This window comes from Scomber japonicus, chromosome 2 (genome assembly GCF_027409825.1).
Source record: "Scomber japonicus isolate fScoJap1 chromosome 2, fScoJap1.pri, whole genome shotgun sequence".
NCBI classification, from domain to species: domain Eukaryota; kingdom Metazoa; phylum Chordata; class Actinopteri; order Scombriformes; family Scombridae; genus Scomber; species Scomber japonicus.
The window spans coordinates 25,655,863-25,681,443 of NC_070579.1; the positions used below are offsets into that span (position 1 = coordinate 25,655,863).

The 25,581-nt window shown below is 40.2% G+C and overlaps 1 protein-coding gene across 1 annotated transcript; it reads left to right on the forward strand.

The window, feature by feature from the left end:
• The first annotated feature begins 2,223 nt into the window (after positions 1-2,223).
• On the forward strand, positions 2,224-25,500 carry LOC128364824 (myosin-9-like). The gene is made up of 43 exons (XM_053325445.1): positions 2,224-2,334; positions 6,756-6,946; positions 7,184-7,324; positions 7,454-7,610; positions 8,402-8,429; positions 8,726-8,819; positions 9,294-9,314; positions 10,528-10,620; positions 10,711-10,774; positions 11,206-11,304; positions 11,721-11,864; positions 12,065-12,160; positions 12,302-12,378; positions 12,530-12,724; positions 13,213-13,386; positions 13,619-13,792; positions 14,248-14,362; positions 14,874-15,064; positions 15,369-15,490; positions 15,616-15,685; positions 15,797-15,957; positions 16,122-16,230; positions 16,512-16,643; positions 16,852-17,058; positions 17,157-17,294; positions 17,436-17,559; positions 17,787-17,958; positions 18,185-18,397; positions 18,708-18,852; positions 18,945-19,151; positions 19,316-19,420; positions 19,690-19,842; positions 20,069-20,317; positions 20,443-20,655; positions 20,868-21,080; positions 21,227-21,388; positions 21,696-21,824; positions 22,563-22,651; positions 22,929-23,052; positions 23,232-23,440; positions 23,719-23,827; positions 23,996-24,168; positions 24,474-25,500. The coding sequence occupies exons 2-43, from the start codon at positions 6,761-6,763 to the stop codon at positions 24,580-24,582; spliced, it is 5,886 nt and encodes a 1,961-aa protein (XP_053181420.1). The 5' UTR covers positions 2,224-2,334; positions 6,756-6,760; the 3' UTR covers positions 24,583-25,500.
• Positions 25,501-25,581: the final 81 nt, after the last annotated feature.

Consider the following 25,581-nt stretch of genomic DNA (forward strand, 5'->3'; position numbering starts at 1 on the left):
TATTACCCTGACTATAAAACCATTAAAACAAAACCTAATAAGTAAGTGAACATACTCCATCTAGCAGTCCCAGGTGTTGGTTTACCCTCTTTACATTTGTTTCCTCACTCTACAGCCAGTTATGTTTCATATTTCCAGCTGGGACACATCAGCAGTGCCACACCCCTGCTCCTGTTGCAGGTACAGACAAGGCTGTGCATTCCTACACACACACACACACACACACACACACACACACACACACACACACACACACACACACACACACACACACACACATGCGCACACACACACACACACACACACACACACACACACACATACACACAGGTATATATTGTATGTAAATCATATAACAGAGTAGAGTGACTTATGGAGGTTTTTATTAAGTTTTAAAATCTTGCTATAGCACAATTTAAATGTATTAATATCTGAAAGTAGATTAGATTAGATTAGATTATTTTTTATTTCGAATGCGTGACAAAAAACAAAACAAAAACAGCACATATAAAATGAAAGCACAGTGTTCTCACCAAAAATAGCGAACCTACACCCGACAGAAAATATAATGCACTGTCAACAACATTCGAAATGGAGTAGGAAGAAGTCAAAACTTATTGAATCCCACCCCCACCTCTCAAATCAGTGCTTGCCAGTTCCCAATCAAATCACCCTTTCACAAAATCCTACAATTTCCTACCAACACCATATGCAATGTCAACATTCACATCCATACCCACTGTTATCAACACCACAAATCATTGCCACATTTCTCAACCTCCTCCATCAAAAATACCCACATACATACATACATATATGTACATACATACATACATACATACATGTACATACATACATACATACATATATGTACATACATACATACATACATACATATACATACATACATGTACATACATACATACAGTACACATACATACATGTACACACATACACACATATATACACATCCCCATATTTACATCCACATCCACACATGTACACAAACATACATAGATAGACATACTTATGTACAAACATAAATACATACACACACATACAAACAACGTGCACCTGAGTCACTTAAACACCTCCATCCCTGTACCTCATCCAAGTAAATCCAAGTAAAAATATGAAAATAATATATACATATATGTTATGTGCACATATTTATTAGAACAGTGCTGAAACTCTTGGATATTTTCATTACACACTAATTTGCTTAATTGTTTAGTCTTTATAATTTGAGAAAATATACTGAAAAATCCCCCATTTCATTTTCAGATTTCAAGGTGGAATTTTCATAATGCTTACTTTGTCTCTGTCAAAACCCCCAAACCCCAAAATATGTTATTGAAAATGATATAAAACAGAGAAAAGCCGTATATTCTCACATTTAATAGGCTGGAAAAAGGGTTTGCCACATTTACTTCATAAATGACAAAAAAGTTTCATTGATTATATATACACTTACAGTCATACACACACAATATCACACCTATACACCTAATAGTACAGTCATATACAATACATACAGTGCATACACAACATGTACAGTCTGTTTGACCTGTTTTGGTTTGTTCTATTATTGATATGATTGTTTAAAACAAACGGATCAATTAAACTGTATGATCCCTGCACAATAAACTTTATATAATAAAAACATCTAAAATTAATTCAACTTTGAATACATCTCAACATACAGATAGCAGATGATAGTAGATTTCATTCTCATTTATTATTATTGACAGTCAATCCAACCAATAAAGTCAGCTTTATAGGTCACGTAAATTTCTTCCTACTCACTCCTTACATGGTGCCTTCAACACACCATCTAAATATATAAGACTGTTTCCGGTTAATCTATGTTTAAAAAAAAATATTAATCTAATAAAAATATTGATCACAAATGAGCGCCATATACATTACCATATTCTTGTGCCATTTATTTTTTACAGTGACTCAAGAGGTATTAAAAAACAAACAAACATTAAAACTACTTCAGAGACATTTTTCAGAATAACACCAGGGTTTTACGTGGAGGACTTGAACGTAGCACACAGCCGGGAGGGAGGGGGTGGGGCTTTAAACTTACCTGCAAAAAATAAAACTGGGCGGATCAGAGGCACAGACCGTCCATCCTCGCCGAGCCACGCCTGAGTAGCCGGGCTGTATGACAGAGTGGAGACACAGCAGACACGGAGAAGAGGTTTTTTTCCCCCCCCTAAGCAGCTTCTGGTTTTGTGAAGTAGCTGGAGGAGGACTGCGCTGCTACTAACACGGACACAACAGGACCAACCGAGCTCACCTACAGTGCCTGCAGCTGAAAACCAGGTGTGTTTATTGTCGGTTTTCCTCAGCGGTGGGGATAGGGTGGGGTGGGGTGGGGGTTATGTGTGAAGGTAAAATTTAGAGTTTAGTGAAGACAGAAAGCTGAAGAAAGAGGCAGAAATACATTTGCTTTTAATCAAGTTGGATAGTGTGGCGCATCCAGCCAGGTGTGCTCAGCAAGCCACACAGGGGAGCCCTTTAAAGCTGCGCATGCTCAATTATCACCGTATTGTCTCTGAACATTGATGCAGAAAGTTAAGCTGATTTAAAACACTCAGCAGGACTTGTGCTGACAGTTGTGATACTGCCTCACAGCTAATGCTTACAATACTCTATATGATGCTCACAAGACAAACAAACACCAGTAAAAAAAAAAAGGAAAAATGATTCTTTCAGAAGGGAAATGGCCTGTAAAGGGGATAGACTCTGTCCTGTCGTTTAAAAGATAGACACAAAGTGAAGTTTATTGTATGAGTGCAACTTATGTGCTACTACTGATCTTATATTTTAGGACATGTTTCATTTATTTACGAGAATAATAAAATGTTAATTGACACTATCTGTGAAACAGGACAAACAGCCTGGCCTGTAGTATGAAATTTATCTTTTCATCTCAGGTATTCATTCTTTCAACTTAAGCTCATGTCTGTTGTATTTATCTAGTTTGGATCCCACTGTGCATTTTGTCTTGTTTGTCAGGAGGTTTGCATGAGATGAGGTTTTTGTTTTTTTCTTTCCTTAATAAAACACACTGCACACGCCCTGCTGCTGTGTGTCTGCCCTCAGGATACAAAATTGACATGCAGTGCACCAAAGAGGATTTAGCTCAGGTAATGATGATCAGTTATTAATTTTTAATGTGATCTGTTAAAGACTGTTTCGGGCTTGAGCATATTGCTGGCCGTGACTTGCAAAATATAGTTGGGTTTGTTTTTTCTTATCTTCCTCTTTTGAGTTCAACCCCGGAAATTGAACACAACCACCACATCTGGAGGCAGTCATCCGAGGTGCTGCAACCACGCCTTCTTAGCCCTACTAATTCTGCTCCTGTCACCTTTTTATACTTATTATAACTGAAATGCTGACTTTTGCCTCTCTTTTTACATCACACTTCACATTTTAGCTAAGAAAACAGTGCTCATCATGCTTCCCCTCTAAATCAACCGTCTTCTCATTCACTGTCATCATACTGTGACTAATCCCTGATGTTTGCAACATAGCCCATCTCTTATCAGTCCCTCCCTCACCCCACCAGCCTTGTATCAGCAGCCAGGCTGCAGATGGCAGGGCCTGTTGCTGCAGGGACATGTGCTCCCTGCGTTAGGTAAGAACCATGGAAGCTTGGATAAAGCAGGGATTGACTGGCAGCCAAGAACAGGAGACTGGAGATGCTGTTAAAAACATGATAAGAGCAAAGAGCACAAGAGGTGCAGATGAAACAGATTGTCTGTGCAGACAATAGGAGGGTGTCTGCAGTGAGAACTAAATCCAAAAGCTGTAAGGTTAACAGGATGAGTGAGTGGAGACACGGTTAAACTAGTCTTCACGTGTGTTAAAATCCTTGTACCAGACACTGAGACTTTATTGTCCATTATGGCCTCAGCAGCAGTGGAGCAGGATGTGATTTTCAACAAATGTGTCCACACCTTTTTAATTACTGTATTAAAGTTATTTGAATAGGATCGATAGAGAAAGGTGGACATGCAGGTTAAACTAGTTCAGTTATTCATTTTGAACCACACAGTGTCAAAATGTGCAAAGGCAGAGTTTGTGCAACTTCCTGAGGAAGTTAGCCCATGGATAGCTTAGACAGTGAAGCCACATATGTGTGAATGTCACAAGTTTTCTGTGTGGGTCCCATGCTTAATGTGGTTTTAGCTTGAGTATTAATGATGATTGAGACACTCGCACTTGAAGCTTTTCTAAACTGCTGTGAATGCTCCTGTTTCACACACTTCGCAGGAGATTTTTTGTGCTTGATGAATAATCAGAAGTGTAACCCCATTCCTCCCCCCTGATCTTCAAAAGTCTGAGCACATAATGAACTTAAGAGAGACACAGATGACACCTTGTGCGCTGATCCCTTTATCCCTCACTCTATAAACAAACACACTCCTCTTGTCTTTATCCCTCCACACACACACACACACATATACACACGCGCGCTCTCTGCTGTTTTTTCATCATCTATCCTACACCTGAGAGCCCTAAACCTCTACTCCACACACCTTGATATAAATGATGCCTCCTTTTATTGAGAGGAAAAAATCTTCTCTCGGTCGGTTTAATATTTTATCTTCTCTAAGTTGTCTGTGAATCCATAAAAAGCTGAAAAGAGATGGTATTCCTGTCTCAAAAAGTAAACCAAAGGTCCAGGAATTCTTTAGAGACATAAATATTTAATGGTTAATGTCTGGGGAAAAACATTAATCCATTCTGTTAGTCTTGTTGTCTTTATCTTATAAATCTGAGCAGTCAGGAAATGATTACCAAGATAAAAAAGAAGACAAACATATTTATGCTACACAACAAAAGATTAATCTTTCTTTGTGTTGTCTTTATATATGTGACATTAGGTGGTGAAATGTCTATCAGTCCCTAAATTATGCAGCTCATGGTGCTTTATTCGACAAACAATGCATTTGTATCTGTGGATGCTTTTGGTGAAAGCAGATTGAGGGGAGGGATACAGGGTGTGGTTAGGGACATTTCTCTCTTTGCCCAGACTTGCTCTCAACATTCCTTCCTGCCTTCCTGCCTCCCTGACTGCAAAGCATCCCTCCACTGACCTCTATCAGTACTTTACATAACACACGACTACAGGCAGTACATGGAGCCTGAAGCACAATGATGTGTAATAGCTGTACCTCTATTATCACTAGTGGAAATTGAGAATCTGAAGAGAGAGTTGGAGATAATAAGCAGTGAAGAGGACCAGGAAAAAGAGTTGGGAATTTGTGGAATTCTGTTTAATGAGCTGGTGAGGAAGGAATTTAGTCCAGACAGGGAATAAATGATGGACAGGTAAAAGAAACGTGACGCAGAGATGCAGCTGCACTGTAGAGCTGAGGTGGAAAGTGACTAATAGTTTTGTCTGACTGTGTTGTGTCTCGGGTAAATTCACTGGCAAGGATTGAAATTAGTCACTTAATGTGTTTTGTTTTTTTTAATGACCTGTGAGCAGCTCAGCACCTTTTTTTTATTTTTTATTTTTTTGTCTGTTTTGAACTTTAATAGGTTTATCTGTCACAGGTTATAGGTTGCATGCTCATAATAATACAGTGGAAGTGAATAAAAATAACAACTGTGGTGGAGGTTATGTGCCCAAACCTGTGCTGTACCCCCTGTTACTTCCTGACAGTGCAGTAAATTTTACCACCTTGAAGAGAGTAGTTTGTGTGAGGTCATGTGGGCAAACACATCCGTGTTTCTGTCACACATTGCGCTAAAAGTCATTATGCAAACTAAACACAAAGACCCATCATCTCACATGATGAATGACAGATTAGCTTGCATGTTGAGCAGTAACACTGAAAGCTGTTGTAGTCAAATCTCAGTCAAGTAAAGGACACTCTCCTGTTTGCATGATATTGAAAGGTGATTTTACAACCTGCCCGTGTATGTAAGTGTATAATATATAATGAAATATTCTCAATATAATGCACACACACAGTCCTCTAAACTATTTGGACACCGAATTATTGTAGGGCTAAACTATTTTTAAATTGTTTTCGGGTTCATTTGACTATGATAGTGTCGAGATAATAGCAGAGGGGTGGAGAGATGAGAGGTTGGAACTATCACACAGTGTCCTGCTGGACTCAGATTACATTGTCAGCATCTTAAACCCCAAGGCCACAATGACATCCTATTTTTAGAACATTTTAATCTCCATTGCACATAGTAATGGTAATGGTAATGATGATTGGCAGATAGAGGACTTGATTTGATTTATTTTTTTTACCTCAATCGTGATGCCTTTCCAAGAATAAAATGGTTTGTGCTTGGGCGAAATGTGCAAAACCAGAACTCATGATGACTGAATTATGGACATTTAATTCTTAGGTGTCATTTTCTTCTTAGGTGTCAATTCTTAGGTGTCACTCTTTTCTGCAGAGTGACCGAAAACAAGAAACAAGTTTCTCTACTTGTTTACGTCATATGATGACTGAGTTTCTTTTATGTGCAAAATTGGACCTCTTTCAAGGCACAATGACAGTTTGGCAATCAGATGCAGCAGACTAATATGGAACATCATAAGTACATGTTAAGGACGATTGTACAAAGAGCCCAGTAAAATGCCAATTTTATGTTTTGTTGCCCTTACAAACCATGTCAACTCTCTGAAAGCTCAGCCTAGTCAGGATGTTTTTTTTTTCTTTTAGATGGTCAGTTTAAAATGTCAATTTGCTCTGTGTTTAAAGCTACCATGACGGACGCAGACAAGTTCCTCTATGGGGACCGCAGCGGGGCGAGCAACCCCCTGGTGCAAGCCGACTGGGCCACCAAGAAGCTGGTGTGGGTCCCCTCTGAGAAGTTGGGCTTTGAGGCTGGCTCCATCAAGGAGGAGCAAGGAGACGAGTGTGTGGTGGAGCTGACTGACTCGGGCAAGAAGGTGAAACTGAAGAATTTCTCTTTTGAGCTTCTTTCAGTTATATCAGTATGATGAACTGAAACTAACATGAGGCATGTGATCCTGACCAGCGTTTTCATCTGATTGATGCCACTGCAATTGTCTAAAAATCCCCATTGAAAAAATAAAATGAACTGAATCTTAAATAAATATGTGTTTGCCATCTACATCTTATTCAGAAAGTCCTTCTGACAGCTTTCTTGTCTGTGTGAACTTCAGGTGAAGGTAAACAAGGATGACATTCAGAAGATGAATCCACCTAAGTTCAATAAGGTGGAGGACATGGCGGAGCTCACCTGCCTGAATGAGGCCTCTGTGCTGCACAACCTCAAGGAGAGATACTACTCTGGACTCATCTATGTGAGTCTGGCTGGATACATTTGTTTGTGTAGTGAATCATCATGTTACAGATGGGTTATTTTAAGCTGTGCATTAAATCTAATTGTAAATGCTCCTTTCTGACATTAACTGTCTTCTGTCGTGCCCTAGACATACTCAGGTCTCTTCTGTGTGGTGGTCAACCCGTACAAGTACTTGCCCATCTACACTGAGGACATAGTGAACATGTACAAGGGCAAGAAGAGGCACGAGATGCCCCCTCACATCTACGCCATCACAGACACAGCGTACAGGAGCATGATGCAGGGTACCATAATTATGATTTCATAAAGATAAACTAGATATACATTACATAGTGTGTATACTTCAAGATGTACATGCAAACACACTTTTAATGCTGCAACTAGTGATTCTTTGCACATCAGTGACTTATACATTTCTCCAAAACCCATGTTGTTTTTTTAAAAAAGATTTTTTTCTGGCATAGACGCCTTTATTTGACAGTAGAGAGACAGGAAATTACGAGAGAGAGAGAGAGGGGGGTGTGACATGCAGAAAGGGCCGCTGGCCAGGACTCTAGTCGGGGTCCACTCGAACATGGCATGTCCCCCCAATCACTCAACCACCCGCGCGCCCTCCAAAACCCATGTTGCATCTTCATAGTGCACATTTTTTTATTTTTTTATTGTCAGACCCACAAGATTTTCAATTAACAATCATTTTAAACCAAGAAAAGTAGCTGAATCCTGTAAATATTTTTCCATTTTTGCTTGATAACAAAACTAATTATTGATCATCAAAATATTAACTTCTTGTTGTTCAACTCTAGAATGTACAATGAAATGATGAAGTGACAAATGTGGGTCTCAAATGATTAGCAACTCACAAATATGTGAACTTAGAAGTTTATAAGTGCAACTGTTGTGTTCTAAGGAACTAATTGTTTCAGACCTTCATAGATGAAATGCATACTTGCTGTAGACTCTTTACATAAATAATCACACGTCATACAAGTTCTGCAAACTTCTGAGCTTCACTTCAACCACTTCTGTTTTTCTGTTTTGATGTGTATTGTTCTTCTTTCTCATCCTCGACCAGATCGTGAGGACCAGTCGATCCTTTGCACGTAGGTTGCTCTTTTCTGTTGGTGCCTCCTCTGTAATCTGGTTTAGTTCTTAGTTCTTCTTTAGTGATCAGTCATTTCTCTCCCAGATTCAGACATTTCCTAAAGTTATCCTTTATTTTCCCCAAGATTGAATCGACCAAATTCAGATTTGATCATGCAGGTTTCATTTTTTTTTTCCTGCAAAAAAGAGGTCGCACTTACATTTATCAGAAACTTAGCATTTATTGTTGTCTTGACAGTTTTTCTGATCGAAATGCAAAATGTTTCTTAATTTTTGCTACATGTATCTTTTACAGTGGGGAGTCCGGAGCAGGGAAAACAGAAAATACAAAGAAAGTCATTCAGTATCTTGCTCATGTTGCTTCATCCTTCAAGTCCAAGAAAGATCAGGTCAGTGTTCATCTATCTTTTTCAGTCTCCTTCTCCTTCCTGATTCACTCCTCACAGTTGTCCGAACATTTGTAAAGACCGAAATGGACCCCCATACCCCCACCCCTTCCTGTTATTTCCCTTTCTGTAGATTTCCATACGAGTACATCTGTACAAGTAGTCTATCTCAACGAGCAGTGTGGAGGCTACCGCACATTCCTTTTTCAGGCCTTGACGTGCCTGCCTCACCTCTCTGCTTTGACTCAAAGTGAAGCAGAACACACACGTGTGTGTGTGTGTGTGTGTGTACTTGTAGTTTTGTTCTCATATGTAGGTTATTTCACAAGACTTTACTTGAAATGTTGAAATGATTTCTTCATGGTCCATCAGGTGACAATAGGTTTCCTCTGAATTACAAAATTTTCTTGCTGAAGTTGGCGTCAAATGTGTTAAACCTTCTCTCTCTTTTTTTTTTTTTTTTCACCTCCTCTCTAGGGCAGTGCGGTTTTGTCACATGTGAGTTAATTGCTCTGACTCCATAAACATGGTGTCTGACTGTTTATGCACATGAGCTACTCTACTAACAAGAAATGTTTTATTGTCTTTGTCTGGGTTTTGAAGGAAATGCTTTAAAGTACTTGGATTTAGAATGTGGCTTGACAGGAATAGTTTTACATTTTGGGAATTACACTTATTTGCTTTCTTGCTGAGAGTTGGATGAAAAGATAGATGCCACTCACGTCTTCATGTTTTTAAATATGAAGCTATAGCTGGTTAGTTTAGCTTAGCATAAAGACTAAAATGGGGGGAAACAGCTAGTCTGGCCTATCACCAACTCTAAAACTCACTAATTAGCACATTGTATTTTATTTATTTAATATATACAGAAAACCAAGGTGTATGAAATAGTCTGGAACATAACTCCCCTTTTGAAACTTCAACTTTTTACACGAGAATGTTATCCATGTTCTCATTTAATTGCACTAAATAAAAATAGACATACTTCACAAAATATCAAATTATTTCTTTTAAAGCATAAGCAAAAATATACAATATTAAGAAGCTTTAATCTCAAACATTTTACATGAGATGAGTATTTTCTTTAAAAATACAAAACCAAGTTATCCATGCCCTTCTACAGCTTACTGTTTGTGCCTATTTTAAAGCTGTATTAAGTAAAGGTATACTAGTCTACCCAGCAACTTTTTTCAGCTGGTCAGCCTGGATTTTGTCATTGTTATTTAGTCATTTTTAGCCTGTTTGGGGTGTTACAGTGCACTCCTGCATTTTCTTTGGGGGATCGTAGCTAACCTGTGTGCTGCTTGCGTTTTCTTGTTTGTGCCTGCATGGACAAGGATGGTTTTACAGGGTTTTTGTGCTTGAGTGGGCTTGCTATGCTGTGGGACTGTGTGTTGAAATGTGCAGGATTGTGTATTTGCATGTGTGTGTGTGTGTGTGTGTGTGTGTGTGTGTGTGTGTTTGATTAGGCATTATAATATCCCCTGAGGTAATTATTTTGAATATGCGGACTGAATAGTTTTTAATAAGTTGAATGAGCCATTGCACAGAGCTTGTGTTTTGTAGTTGCCAATAAAAGGTCCGCACCGCTTCAAGAAAATACATCATTACAAGTTGTGCTTGCTCGTCGCATGTTCAACTCAGAGTCATGATAAATTATTTTTTGAGTCTGTGGTTGGCTCTGATACTGATACTGTCTCTGTTCTGTTAGGGGGAACTGGAGAAACAGCTTCTGCAAGCAAACCCCATCCTAGAGGCCTTCGGCAACGCTAAGACTGTCAAGAATGACAACTCCTCACGATTTGTAAGAAATTAAATTTTAAACATGTAAAACATCTTCAAGTTTTAATGCCACATATCAAAAGTTATTGTTTTTTTTTTTTTTCTCTTGTAGGGAAAATTTATCCGGATCAACTTTGACGTCAATGGATACATCGTTGGAGCTAACATTGAAACTTGCATCCTTTTTAAAACATGCTACTTACTTTCTTTCTTTCTTTTTGTGCACGGGTGGATTAACCTGTTAGGTAGCTTGGGGGTCCGCCCCCACACAAATATGTTCCAACCCAGTTTGCCCAGAGTAAGAAAAATCAACCAGTATTATTACAATTCAACACTTTTCATTTTCGTTTCATTTTCCTAAGATTTAATTAAAAACAAAGTTGTTGATGGGTCTGCACCATCTAAACAAATATAACACTAAAATATAAAAAGGATTAAAACAAATTGCCATACGTATTGCCAAACTAATTTGAAATGTATCACAATTACTATAAAGACAACTTGGTTGCCCAAATTTCCTGGATGGTAATCCAACCTTCAATCTAAACATTGTACTACACATTTAAGATGCTGCTGTTGCTTTTGTCCTTGACTGAAATGTTGCCAGATCTGCTGGAGAAGTCTCGGGCCATCAGACAAGCTAAAGAGGAGAGGGCCTTCCATGTCTTCTACTACATGCTGTCAGGAGCAGGGGACAAGTTGCGTTGTGAGTCTTTTTATGACAGAAAGTTACAAAATAAATGTGTAAAGAAATGTTTTTATTAATACCTGAATGGCACTTGCAGTTCAAGAGCCTAAGCATTTCTTAAGGGGGGCATACTGTGCTTATTTCCAGGTCTATATTCATATTCTAGTGTTCTACATATGTTAACTTAAAGTCACAAAAAAACATAATATGTCTCCTTTTAATCATCTTAAATAGATGTTGTACATGAAACATACAAAGTAGCTGATCCAAGCCGCTATGATTAATAACAGAGCTTCCCTTCTCTCTGTTCAGTTACTAGTGCTAATGTTGTCTGCATTCAACCTGTGTAGAGTTGAGGAGTCTTCCTTCTCCACTTTACAGAAATATCAGTTCACAAGTAATTATTCCTTCTTCTCCTCCTTCTCACTATCCAGCTGAGTTGTGTCTGGAGGATTATAGCAAGTACCGCTTCCTGTCCAACGGAAACGTGACAATTCCTGGCCAGCAGGACAAGGACTTGTTCACTGAGACTATGGATGCCTTTCAGATCATGAGCATCCCGGAAGAGGAGAGAATCGGTTATTATTTTGTTTTTTATTGGCACAATGAATGTAAAACTGACTTTTGCATAACGCATCAACTTAATTATTTGATGCATGTTTATTTTTAGGGAGCTACAGTAAATATCTTTTTTACAACAAAAGTGTATGGTGGCACAATTCATCATGTGAGATTTCTCCTCGGCAGCAAACACTGAGATATTCTGTCTGTTGGTCAGGTCTGTTGAAGGTGATCTCGGCCGTGCTACAGTTGGGAAACATGTCCTTCAAGAAGGAGCGTCACTCTGACCAGGCCTCCATGCCTGATGACACTGGTACACACATTTACATAGCAACACCATTATCATCATCATTCATAATTTCCTCTGTGTGTGCAGTCTGTCTCACTTCATTTGATTAAACCCTCCTAATTCATCCATCATCTGCCTTTTACATCCTCAATGTTTCGCCTCCAGCTGCCCAGAAAGTGTGTCATCTGCTGGGCGTCAATGTCACTGACTTCACACGAGCCATCCTGTCTCCCAGAATTAAGGTCTACATTGCAATCATTGTGACCATTTTTTCACTACCTTGTTTGAAGCTGGTGTTTTTGGGTTTCTGTTAAATTAATCAGCAAAATTAAACAAGTCACACAATGATCATTTAGTATCACAGTATGACATGGAAAATTGTTTGTTTTTTAGGTTGGCAGGGACTATGTTCAGAAAGCCCAGACCCAGGAGCAGGCTGAGTTTGCTGTCGAGGCTCTGGCTAAAGCTTCTTACGAGAGGATGTTCCGCTGGCTGGTCATGAGAATCAATAAAGCCCTGGACAAGACCAAGAGACAGGGAGCCTCCTTCATCGGTATCCTAGACATTGCTGGATTTGAGATCTTTGAGGTAAAGTGTTTAGGGCCTGACAGACTCACAGTTATGCGTCAAAGTTTAGCTCAGCATTCTGACTTCATACAAGCTCCCCCGATCTACACACACACCTACACAAATTCACTGAGATGGCAAAGACATGGCTGGGTTAGGGTTAGGGTTAGGGTTCCTTTTACACTTTGTCACCTCATGCATATTGGGTGTGTCAGACAGCTATCAGATGTCCAGTATAAAAGCATTCAAGAAGCATGTGAGATGATTTCCCAATCCAGGAGTACTCTAGCTGTTGTACCTGTCCCTGTGGTAGCATGTTCAAAGCCAAGACTGTACAAACGTAAGTTGTTGCTGATTAATGGCAATGTCGAAACCAGTTGGCTCCAGCCCCTGTGCAACCCTCTAGACAATAAGTGGTGAAAGGATGATATTTCTTATTATGGAGTATGGTCAAAGCATAATTTGAAATACTATATACTCATTTCCTTGCTCTCATTCCTCTTTTATAGCTGAACTCGTTTGAGCAGTTGTGTATCAACTACACCAACGAGAAGCTGCAGCAGCTCTTCAACCACACCATGTTCATCCTGGAGCAGGAGGAGTACCAGCGTGAGGGCATCGAGTGGAGCTTCATTGACTTCGGCCTCGACCTGCAGCCCTGCATCGAGCTCATTGAAAAACATGTAAGCTGTCACCCAGTTACTACAGAGTTATTCCTCCTGAAGCCTCATACATCAACACTGACTGTATCTGTCTTAACCTGGAGTGACACTTTAAATTGTCAGTTACAAGCCCTCTGCAGAAGTTAATGCTTGTGTTGCATGTAACTGCACATAGATTATAAATTAGTCAGGATTCCTTTGAATTGCAAACTGACACATGCTGTTTGTTTTGTTTTCCCACTGTTCATCACAGGCTGGTCCTCCAGGCATCCTCTCACTGCTGGATGAAGAGTGCTGGTTCCCCAAAGCCACAGACAAGAGCTTTGTGGAGAAGGTGTGCCAGGAACAGGGCACAAACCCCAAGTTCCAGAAACCCAAGAAACTGAAGGACGATGTTGATTTCTGCATCATACATTATGCTGGAAAGGTAACTGGCAAAACTTTGTTGTTGAATCTGTTACTTTTTAAAGACATTTGAATGTAGAGTTGCATGTACATTTACTGTTGGACAACATTTCTCCAGCCATGGTCTTCCAGATAGTCCAAAAGCAATGAGCCATGACTGAACTGGAACCCTAACCCTAACCCTAATCTGATAAATGTAGTCAGATGAAAAGGAAAACGTGCTCAAATGTAGTGGAAAATAAGTGTGCATTAAATGGAAACATTCAAATAAAAGTAGAGTAAAAAGTATTTGGTGAATACCTACCAGCTAGTTTGGCTGAAAAGCAAGATAGTTTTCCTTCTAAAGTTTTCCTCAAAGAGGAACTTCTTGATATGGTTTATACAGTCAACTTGTAACTTAAGTCAACTTTATAAATACTTATGGAATTAACATAAAATAACATTAAAGATTAAATAAATCATGTGACTCTGGTGCAGGTGGACTACAAAGCAGATGAGTGGCTGATGAAAAACATGGATCCTCTGAATGAGTGTGTGGCCACTTTGCTCAACCAGTCTACAGATAAATTTACTGCCGACCTGTGGAGGGACAGTAAGTGGTGTAGCTGAATTTATCTAAAATCTCTTTCTGAACTATGAAAATGTCACAATGCAAAGGAAAAGAAAATGTTTGATTTTTCTGCACTGTCAGTACAGAGTTTATTGGAAAAGCAACATTTTAAGAAGGCATCTTTTGACGCCTGACTAAGTTCCCAAAACTGGAGCATTGCAAATGTTTGTGATAAACGTGCGCGCAGCAATTCAACTGTATATTTTGCATTGTCACATTTTTCAACACAACTGTTGACCAAGAGCATGTTACACAACTCATAGTTTATATTTGTCACCTTTTTTTTAAAATAATATAGCTGGTAAAATCATCATATGGTAGAAGAAATACACAATGGAGCATGCAGTTTAATTTCTGTAAGCACAAGGCCATCTGGTGTTTGGACAATAGAGCTACAGTCAGTAAGAGTTATTATCTAAAATATGTGATAGAAACATATTTTTATCATGAGAACATGACAAAATCTTTCCCCACCCCCTCCGTGTCCTCACAGTGGACCGTATTGTCGGCCTGGACAAGGTGGCAGGAATGTCGGACTCCATGCATGGTGCATTCAAAACTCGCAAAGGCATGTTCCGCACTGTGGGCCAACTGTACAAGGAGCAACTGGGTAACCTCATGGCCACCCTCAGAAACACCAACCCTAACTTTGTCCGCTGCATCATCCCCAACCACGAGAAGAAGGTACTGGAAAAAGGGCACATTCACCTCATGGAGCAGCATTGCAGTTGTTGCATAAATGCATATATGATAAATTATTAATGTGTACTAAGAGATGAGAGATTTATGAGCTATGGGGTGTTTTGCTATACTGCTTCATGTGGGGATCCACCAGTAAAAGAACCACAATGAATTTTGATCCTGTATTAAACACTAATAGATTTGTTTAGTCAAAAACACAAATGATTGGACTATGTATAGTAATCAAAAAGTAAAAGTACATGCACAAATCTTTACTTGTTGCCTCTGTATTTGTTTCCTCCTTCAGGCGGGTAAATTGGAGTCTCACCTGGTTCTAGACCAGCTAAGGTGTAACGGAGTCCTTGAGGGGATTCGTATCTGCCGACAGGGCTTCCCCAACCGCATTGTGTTCCAGGAGTTCAGACAGAGGTAATAAACATCAGCTGTTTTAAGAGACATTATTCACATAAAGAGTGGAGACATAAGACTTAAAAACCTCAACACCAAATGTATGAATTTGTGTAATTTTAATTCTGCCTCTGCCTGCCTCTCAGGTATGAAATCCTCACTCCAAATTCAATTCCAAAGGGCTTCATGGATGGAAAGCAAGCCTGCGTGCTCATGGTAAGAACAATAAATAAATCGGTTTTAAAAGTAATATGTTTATCAGATGAGGATGAAAAAAGGTTAAACTCCACCTCACTTGAATCTGTCTTACTCTCTTCTCTGTGTCAGATCAAAGCCCTAGAGTTGGACTCGAACCTGTACCGCATTGGTCAAAGTAAAGTGTTCTTCAGAGCTGGAGTCCTGGCCCACCTGGAGGAGGAGAGAGACATGAAGATCACTGATGTGATCATCAGCTTCCAGGCCTGGTGCAGAGGATATGTGTCCCGCAAGTATGAAGGATTAAGTCACTTGATTCATAATATTGTAAATGTTTTTGTAAATGAACTTAACAGAGTGCAGCTCTTCATCGTCTACTGCAAATGCATTTATCTGATGATGAGAGAACATTATTATTGACAAACTGGGAAATGTGTTGTTAATGTTTTTTACTCAGAGCCTTTGCCAAGAGACAACAGCAGCTGACAGCCATGAAAGTGATCCAGAGGAACTGTGCAGCTTACCTCAAACTCAGGAACTGGCAGTGGTGGAGGCTTTTCACCAAGGTTAGAAATGAGTAATCCAGTAAACATGGCCGCAGTAGTTTCAACATGCTGGTGAGATGGTTACAGACAGTAGCAAGATTGAAACATAGTGCCCTATTTTTACTTGTCATAATACTGTGCTGCTGATAATGAAATGCCAAATTAATTAGTTGGCTGCTATTGAATCTCATTTTGGTTTTCAGCCTTCCTCATGTGAGCATAATTTCATCCACCCTAAGAAAGTCCAAACATCTGTTTTTAATAACTGTGAGTGGATTTCTTTTTTCTTTTTTTCCCCCTAGGTGAAGCCTCTGCTGCAGGTGACCCGGCAGGAGGAGGAGATGGTGGCCAAAGACGAGGAGCTGATCAAGGTTAAGGAAAGACAGCTGCAGACTGAGGCACAGCTCAAAGAATTTGAGACCAAGCAGCAACAGGTAGGAGTCTCAAAAATGATACAATAAGCTTAGTCTGTGGTTGGTTTTTATTTTTAATCTTGTGATTGTGACAGCATTGAAATCTGGCGTATCTAAGATTAATTCATAAAAACATGAGTCATTATAACAAGTCTTCTTACTTTTGAATAAAGCCGTTCTGAGGTGTAATTATCCTGTCTGACTTCAACTGTGACCTCCTCTCTGCTAGCTGAATGCTGAGAAGCTGGCTCTTCAAGAGCAGCTCCAGGCAGAGACTGAGTTGTGTGCTGAGGCTGAGGAGATGAGATCCCGTCTGGCCACCAGGAAGCAGGAGCTGGAGGAGATCCTCCACGACCTGGAGTCTCGCCTAGAGGAGGAGGAAGAGCGTGTCACCCAGATGCATACCGAGAGAAAAAAGATGCAGCAGAACATCACGGTCAGTAAAGTCCTGTGGGACACAGATTGTGAGATGTCATGAAGAAACGTATTCAAATACCAAAGGCATTAACACAACAGGTCTGTTCTGTTCTGTAGGATCTGGAGCAGCAGCTGGATGAGGAGGAAGCTGCCAGACAGAAGCTTCAGATGGAGAAGGTCACCACGGACGCAAAGCTGAAGAAGATTGAGGAGGACGTCATGGTTCTGGATGACCAGAACAACAAGCTCACCAAGGTACAGTGCTCCAGCATTTATCAATGCACAGTCCAACCAATATTATGGATTGAAGCTGTGTGAAAGAGAGAAAAGCAGGGTAAATAAAGCAGTCTCATCCGGGACAAGAAGTCATTTTATTTCTTGGTTTTTCAACCTCAGGAGAAGAAACAGCTGGAAGATAGGATCTCAGAGTTCACTACCAACTTGGCTGAAGAGGAGGAGAAGTCCAAAAGCTTGCAGAAACTCAAGAACAAACATGAAGCCATGATCACAGATTTGGAGGGCAAGTGTCTATTCATTACATTATTCTTTATTTCAGGTTTTTGACCAAATAAGAAGTATGTTGGTGTGTTTTGTGACTATTTTGTAGTATTAATATCTTTATTGATTAAAATCTTATTTTAGTTTGTTTTTTGATGACATGCGTTTTATGTATCATCAGCATTATCAGCACAATCATTTTATAGTCAAAAGTATTAAATGTTTGTGTTTTATTCTTCTAACACTCAGATCGTCTAAGAAAGGAGGAGAAACAGCGCCAGGAGTTGGAGAAGAACCGTCGTAAACTTGAAGGAGACTCAACTGACCTCCATGACCAGATTTCTGACCTGCAGGCCCAGATTGCTGAACTTCGAGCTCAGCTGGCCAAGAAGGAGGAGGAACTCCTTGCTGCACTGGCCAGGTCAGAGCTGTTTTCAGAGATTTAGTTTCAACTTTGTCTTTTAGTGCGAAAAATCACTATTCTTTATTTGTAGGATAGGATAAAGTTTGTTTCAAAAGCCACAAACAGATATATAATAAGATTTACTAAGGAATAAGGCTTCATTTTGCTCAGAAATGTTTCTTCCTTTCAAGATTACACGTAACTGTATTAATCACTCATCCCTCCTCTTTACCTCACCTCTCAGGATAGAGGAGGAGGCTGCAGCCAAGAACTTGGCTCAGAAGAAGATCAGGGAGCTTGAGGCCCAGATCTCCGAACTGCAGGAAGATCTGGAGCTGGAGAGGCAAGCTCGTACCAAGGCTGAGAAAAACCGCAGGGACCTGGGAGAGGAGCTGGAGGCCCTCAAGACTGAGCTAGAGGACACTTTGGACTCCACTGCAGCACAGCAAGAGCTGAGGTAACAGTCAAGCTCATGTGATCTCACTGATGTGTGGATCTCAAGAACAAGAAGTTCTAATTCTCAAAATGTTCATCTTTTAACCTCTGGACATACTGTATGTTGGTAAATTATAAAATGTCCAGATAAGGGCAGCAGGTATGAATAAATTAAAATAAATAAGAGCCACACCATAAGTGTTTGCAACACATTTCATGACCATCCATCCAATAATTGTTGAGATACTTTAAAACACACAATAACAAAACTGCTTTGAAGGCAACACAGATGTGTAGATTTTAGTTTTTTTTTTCTTGTCCCATCTCTCCAGGTCCAAACGTGAGACGGAGGTCACCCAGCTTAAGAAGACACTGGAGGAAGAGGCCAAGGTCCACGAGCAGCAGATGGCCGACATGAGACAAAAACACAATCAGGCATTTGAAGAGCTCAATGAACAGCTGGAGCAGGCTAAAAGGGTAATGAATTAGGTGGTCAAACAAGATGACAATGCCTAACAAACATCTGAAGAGCACCAGTAATGTGTCTGATGTTTTCACCACTCCTGCAGAACAAAGTGTCAGTGGAGAAAGCAAAGCAGGCACTGGACAGCGAGTGGAACGAGCTGCAGATCGAGATGAAGACTCTGACACAAGGCAAGACGGAGTCCGAGCAGCGCCGGAAGAAGGCCGAAGCCCAAGTCCAAGAGCTACAGGTCAAACATGCAGAAAGTGACAGACAGAGGCAGGAGCTGGCCGACAAGATGACCAAGATGCAGGTACGAATAGAGACATTTTTGCAGGGTGGAGTGATTGCTTAAAGGGAAGTGAAGGAAAAGCATGGAGTTGAAGGAAGGAAAGTTTTTCATAGTATCTCAGTGAGGATGGACACAATGATCTTAAATTGTCTGTGATTCATTGTTTCTTTATTTCTGATGTGTAGTCGGAACTCGAGAATGTAAACAGCCTCCTGAGTGAAGCAGAGGGCAAGAACATCAAATCCAGCAAGGACCTTTCTTCAACTGAGTCTCAGCTGCAGGATGCACAGGTACAGACCCAGACCCATGTTAATGATTACTATTGCTGCTTGACATACTCTTGTCCATCTTACTATCTCAAAGAGATGAAACAATTTGTCAGTAAATCAATTCAGTACATTGAAATTCTGATAAACGATTGCTCCGATGTTCATGGCAACACTGCAAAGAGGAATGCAGCATGATGCAAAATGTAAATAGATATATGCAAAAAAAAAAAAACTCTCAAAAAAATATTTTTCATTTTTCACATTGTTTTTATTCCTTTTCTAAACTCCAGGAGTTGCTCCAAGAAGAGACTCGTCAGAAGCTTGCGATCTCCTCTCGCTTGAGGCAGCTGGAGGACGAGCAGAACAACCTGCGGGAGATGCTGGAGGAAGAGGAGGAGAGCAAGAAGAATGTGGAGAAGCAGGTCCTGACTCTGCAGGCTCAGGTTGGTCCATGGTGTCTCTGTGCACTTTACATTTTTTTATAATCTTTGTTTTACATTGCATTCATCAAAATTATTGTACTATGACTCTCCTCATTCCATGTTTCATCTAGTCTTACTCAGCCTTCCTCCTGCTGTAGCCATGATTCATTCATCAGCATTCAACAATGCCATCCAATTTGCTCAGATTTTATTCTTGTCCTTCTAATTCCCTTTCTTGTGTCTTTAGCTGGCAGAGATGAAGAAGAAGCTGGAACAGGAGGCCTCAACCCTGGAGGGGACGGAGGAAGGCCGCAAGCGAATCCAGCGGGACTTAGATGGCGTGCAGCAGCAGCTGGAGGAAAAGTGCTCCGCTTATGACAAACTGGACAAGACCAAAAGGCGTTTACAGCAGGAGCTGGATGACCTCTTGGTGGACCAGGACCACCTGAGGCAGATCGTTTCCAACCTGGAGAAGAAGCAGAAGAAGTTCGACCAGGTATCACAACCACAATGTGTTCTGCTCCCAGAGCAAAGCTGGACTAGAAGACCACTTACTTATATGAGATTATAAATGTAATTAGACTCTTAACTGCCTTTTTGATCTCTCCTCTTCTTTCTTAGATGCTGGCTGAGGAGAAAACTATTTCCACTCAGTTTGCTGAGGAGCGCGACAAGGCCGAGGCTGAAGCCAGGGAGAAGGAAACACGAGCATTGACACTGGCCCGCGAGTTGGAGACCATGACAGACGTGAAAGATGAGTTGGATCGGGCCAATAAAGTCCTCAAAGCCGAGATGGAAGACTTGGTCTCCTCAAAGGATGATGTCGGCAAGAGTGTAAGTGAAAACATTGGTATGTTTTGGTGCATGGAGCTCTGCATAGAGAGGAGTTGCTTTTGCTAAATATTTCAGCCACTAACTACTTTTATAATGTTTTTATTGAAGCTATAAAAGATGGCAACATTGCTCTTAGCAGAAGTACTTAATAGATATTGCCAAAATTGCTCCAAAACTCTGCATGTGTACCAATGCAACGTCCTCCTCCACAGGTCCATGAGCTGGAGAGATCAAAGCGTGCCATGGAGCAGCAGCTGGAGGAGATGAAAACTCAGCTGGAGGAGCTGGAGGATGAGCTGCAGGCCACCGAGGATGCCAAATTGCGTCTGGAGGTCAACATGCAGGCCATGAAGGCCCAGTTTGATAGAGACCTGCAGGCCAGAGATGAGCAGGGAGAGGAGAGGAGGAAACAGCTAGTCAGACAGGTAAGCAAAAAATACCCCGAAAAGGCAAAAGAAAAATAAATATTACCTTCTGTGTGCAGTTGTCCATAAAAGTTACTCAGTTACTGCTTGCAAGATGTTTGATTACAGTGTGACCAAATCACCCACATTGTTTTGCTGTCCTTCAGGTGCGTGAGATGGAGGTTGAGCTGGAAGATGAGCGCAGGCAGCGCAGTCAGGCCCTCTCATCCAAGAAGAAACTGGAGCTGGACCTGGCAGAACTTGAACTCCAGATTGATGCTGTCAACAAGGGCCGTGATGAGGCCCTCAAACAGCTGAAAAAACTGCAGGTAACACATGTACACGCACACACAACCTTGAGCCAAAGCTGGGTGGTCCATAAATTCCTTACTGTTTGTTTTAATACATGTATGATCAAAAATCAATGTAAATGATTTGGAGCCTTCTAAAATACAGAATAACACTAGATAACTAACAAATGAAATGTTATTGTTGGTTGGTCAACTCTTACACTTTATATATGGGAGTTTGTACATAGTCCTGTTGACTACATTGTATATAATGACAAAAGTGCTCATTGTGGTCATAGATATTGATTAGAAACCCTAACAATGATGGGTGTCATTTTTTATTTAGGCCCTTATGAAAGAGCAAATGAGGGAGATGGATGAACTGCGTCTGTCCAGAGACGAAGCTGTCAACGGAGCTAAGGAGACTGAGAAGAAGCTCAAGACCATGGAGGCAGAGGTCTTGCACTTCCAGGAGGTAAGAAAGTCACTTTGGGGGGGCAGCTGAAAAACATGACTGGATGGTGGAAAAAGTACCAGTTTGGACAATGTCTTAGTGTTATAGACTCAACTGGATATTATGGATGAGGTGTGTTACATGAAATATAAAAGGATGACATCAACATGCAAAAAGAGAACAATAATATTATTTAATAATCATTTGTATAATTATGTTATCTGACCCTTTGCCCAAAACTAATTTAATCCCCCAAACTAATAAAACAAAAAAATGTACATTGACTTTTAGAAAATAATTTCTCAAGGGATAGTCATAACTGCTCAGCAAATTCAGGCTGTGGAGGAGTACAAATATCTTTTGCATGTACATTAAAACTGGACTGGAGTTACACAGACTTCTTTATTTTTAAATTTTAATGACACACTGCAAACTAATTTCCCTCTGCGATAACAAAAAGGAAACGGGGAGAATTTGCTCATGTGCTCATGTTATTCTCAATTTTAAAATGTTATTTAACTACCTGTCCTAAATACTGGTATCAACTATAATATGATTAGGTAGACAGTGACTTACAGCTGTTTTTAAAAAATATATATTTGTTGCAGTTTCAACTCCTATGGACAAGAATAAGTCTGTTGTTTTTGTTTTTTTGTTAATTACATACATTGAACACATTTTTTTACAGTTAACAGTTCCAACACTCCCTGGAGTATCAGGCTTTCTAATCTTAATATACTTGTGTCTTCTCTCTTGCAGGATCTGGCCACCGCAGAGAGATTCAAGAGGCAGGCCCAGACCGAGAGAGATGAGCTCCAGGACGAGATTAACAATAGCAACTCTAAGAAGTATGAACCAAACTTTAACTGCTACTTTTCAGCCACTATTTTAGTCAAATTAACTGAAGATTCACCCAAATGCATCAGTGGTACGGAAACGGTAAACATTTTACACTAACATTTTGTGCATATTTGTTATTACACAATGCATTTGTATAGTAACACTTGGCTATATTACTTTGCGTAAGGTATAGAAATTGCACTTGTTTAAATATGCATGGTCATTTTTGTGTAAATCTGTTTGTACTTTAACTGTCATTTCTCCTTGTCCTCACTTGCTGCCCAGTTCTCTGCTGGCAGATGAGAAGAGGAGGCTGGAGGCCCGTATCACCCAGCTGGAGGAGGAGCTGGAGGAAGAACAGCTCAATACCGAGATGGTCAACGACCGCCTGAAGAGAACCACACTGCAGGTAAGAAACCACAATGTCTTGCTATGTTGAGCATATGAATGCAGCCGAGGATTTTAATAGAAAAAAACCCACAACATTTCAAAAGATGAAGAAATAAAAACACCCAGGGTGACTGAGATCTTTACTTTAGGATATGATGTCCTTTAATGTCTCTCTACTGTGTATGTTTGTGACATTAGACAGAGCAGTTGACCACAGAGCTGGGTGCAGAGCGCAGCAACTCCCAGCGACTGGAGGGGACTCGTTCCCAGCTGGATCGCCAGAACAAGGAGCTGAAGCTGAAGCTGCAGGAGCTTGAGGGAACCATCAAGTCCAAGTATAAATCCTCCATTACCACACTGGAGGCCAAGATAGCTCAGCTGGAAGAGCAGCTCGATATAGAGTCAAAGTGAGTGCCAGAGCAATGGACATATTGATCCATATCGTGGTGATTTGGAAGGTGGCCTTTTTTTTGTCTGTGTGCCACAACCACTCCATTTTTGGTTTGTAACTGTATTTGTTACAGTAATTATGTATTTTGTAATCCAGTAAAAAGGGATGGAGAGGAGTTAACTTCATGGTTGTTTGTTTTTTAAAGAACCATATTTTTTTGTTGTTAGCCATTTTTTGTGCACTTTCAGAGGCTCAACACAACACTGTAATTTTTTTCCTTTCCATTCCTTTCAGGGAGCGTCAACAGGCCTCCAGGCTTGCCAGGCGGACGGAGAAGAAGCTGAAAGAGGTGCTGCTACAGGTTGATGATGAAAGACGCAACACAGACCAATATAAAGACCAAGTAAGCTTCATCACTCATTCTCTTTTGACTACCTTAATTTCCAGATTGCTAAAGACAGGAGAGAAAGGTCTTATGTGGTTTCTCAAGTCCTTGCTGATCCACTGTATTTTAGTTTTTGCACTTTCACTGATGCTCTTCACACTAAGTAAACTCTCTCTCTCTCTGCAGGCAGACAAATTGAACAGCCGTATGCGTCAGCTGAAGCGTCAGCTAGAAGAATCCGAGGAGGAGCTTACAAGAGCCAATGCCTACCGCAGGAAGCTGCAGAGGGAACTGGATGATGCCACTGAGTCAGCAGATGCTATGAACCGTGAAGTCAGCACTCTGAAGAGCAAGATCAGGTAGGATCTGCTGACATTTACGTGTCGTACGCCCTTCGTTTGAGTGCCGGATGGTTGAGAGTAGAGAGGTCAAGATTTTGAGCTTTGATTTATAACTATTCATTAAATTATGTCTTAATATCCATGAATTAGTTTTTTGCAGCTTAATGGAAGAAGAGTGGTTTAAGTCTTTTGACCAGTTTGTGCAATCTGTCATACAGCTACATGTAGTTGTCATACACCTGCCTTTCAATGTACATCACTTTTCAACAAGAGGTGGAACATGGTGACACTGTTTAATCTGTTGTTGTTGGGTTTTTTTAAAGGCGTGGAGACATGCCTTTCAGTAGGCAACGTTTGGCAAATCGTTCCACCCCGGACAGCGATGAAGATGTGGACGTGCAGACAGAGGCGTCTGAGCCTGCAGCTGAGTGAATGGACGACCACCAAGAGAGAAATATCATATTGATCACAGTCAACATGCAGATATAGTAAAATGTTAGCCATGCAAGCGATTGAGTAAGACCTTTTTCTGAAAGAATTTAGCCTTGTTCTCCCCTTGACAATCATCTTATAGCCTTATTGGTACTTTCCATGTAATGTGTTTGTATTTGGCCAAATTGTATTCATCTCAGTGAATGAATTATATTTTTCTACAAAGGCTTTACAATTACTTTTCTTGGTCTATTTTTCTACTTAATTGGTATATTATATGATGAAACACCGCTCCGGTTACAAGCCAGTACAATTTAATATGTGCTTGAGGTCTATGTGCTGTACTTCACCATTTTAGGGAAAAACACTGGTAATTTTATGCTTGTTTTGCACATTCACGTTTTTTCTGGGAGTTTTGATGCAGTTATATTTTCTAGTATTAGTCAAAATCTGTATCTGTACTGTATGTGTTTCCTTTCACTGTGTTTATCCCCTCATGTTATTACCTCAACCAAAATTTGCACAATGCCAACACAAACAAAAACAAAACAAAAAAACAAGACACAAAAATGGAAAATGTTTATTGTTCTGAATGTTAAGAGTTGTTGGTAAAAAAAAATTGATTTGACTTTTGTACCATCATGAAGTGACATAGTGCTGGTTGATGTATCGTTTTACACTTTGATTATTGGTGGTGGGTTTCAACTCTCACTATTCTATTTGTGCTTCGCTTTGCACAGCAGAAGGGGGTTTCTATCAGCACAGCCTCTGAATCTTGACTGTTTGCATATTTTAGGTGAAATTTGATATCATGTACCATTTATTATCAAACAAATTACATGTCATATTGATGCCAATATTTTAAGGCTATTCTATATTTTATAATTTGCCTTAATGCAATAAATTTACAAAATATAAAATGCACTTGATCTCCCTATCTCTTCTGTCTTACTAATAATGGCTTTAAAAGAGATGTGCTATATAGGTTAAATATAATAA